Source organism: Penaeus monodon, chromosome 27 (assembly GCF_015228065.2).
Source record: "Penaeus monodon isolate SGIC_2016 chromosome 27, NSTDA_Pmon_1, whole genome shotgun sequence".
Taxonomy (NCBI): domain Eukaryota; kingdom Metazoa; phylum Arthropoda; class Malacostraca; order Decapoda; family Penaeidae; genus Penaeus; species Penaeus monodon.
The window spans coordinates 21,892,179-21,892,921 of NC_051412.1; the positions used below are offsets into that span (position 1 = coordinate 21,892,179).

At 37.6% G+C, this 743-nt stretch overlaps 1 protein-coding gene across 1 annotated transcript in view; it reads left to right on the plus strand.

The window, feature by feature from the left end:
- The window catches only part of LOC119590452, a 2,800-nt gene that overhangs the window by 728 nt on the left and 1,329 nt on the right, over positions 1-743 (plus strand). The window contains 1 exon segment of the mRNA XM_037939113.1: positions 429-743. This exon segment is cut by the window's right edge and continues 6 nt beyond it. Coding sequence (XP_037795041.1) covers positions 429-743 — 315 coding nt within the window.

Below are 743 nucleotides of genomic sequence, written 5' to 3' on the forward strand. Positions count from 1 at the left end.
AACCGCGTGCAAACGAGTTTAGGAATTATAATCTTTGACAGCTTCGCGGGACATTTCTGGTACCGATGAAAATGCCGTTTTCTTTAAATTTTGATAATTTTTAAGAGACTGCTCTGTTGAATACCATACTGGCTGGGCATGCGTTGCAAGTGAAATAGATAAAACGTAGTCATGAAGTAATGATCATTATTGAATCAGCTGAAGAATCATTCAAGATGATATAAGATGAAAAATCTTATATCATCTTGCTGCCGATGAAATTGTCATTTTGTTTGTTTGTTTGTCAAAGAACACATATGAACAAGGGCGAAACTATCAATCAGCTAAAGATAAACTGATGATCATTCAAAATGTTGCAAACTATTTATGCAAAAAAGCTCGTTTTGATATATACTGAGTGTTTCAATTTTTTACCCTGCGTCCAACAGATTGCACTGTAAAGAAAGCCTATGACGGAGTTGTGATCAAAACCTTCAGGGACTCTCTCCGTGTGACCATCGCTAACAACAATGAAAACGTGAATGCTGCCATAGAAATTAAAGGCCAAGACACAAAAGAGCCTCCGAACGTACCGAAGAAGAAGAAGTGGACAGAAATTGAATGTCGAGTTTCAAGCAATGAAGAGCTTGAATGTGGTGAAGAGATGTCCAACACTGCAGAGAAGAAGAATTCTGACTTACTATTGAAAGAGTTTACGATTAAGAATGCCGAAGTTCTTGCTAACTGTCCTCAAGGTTAGGGAT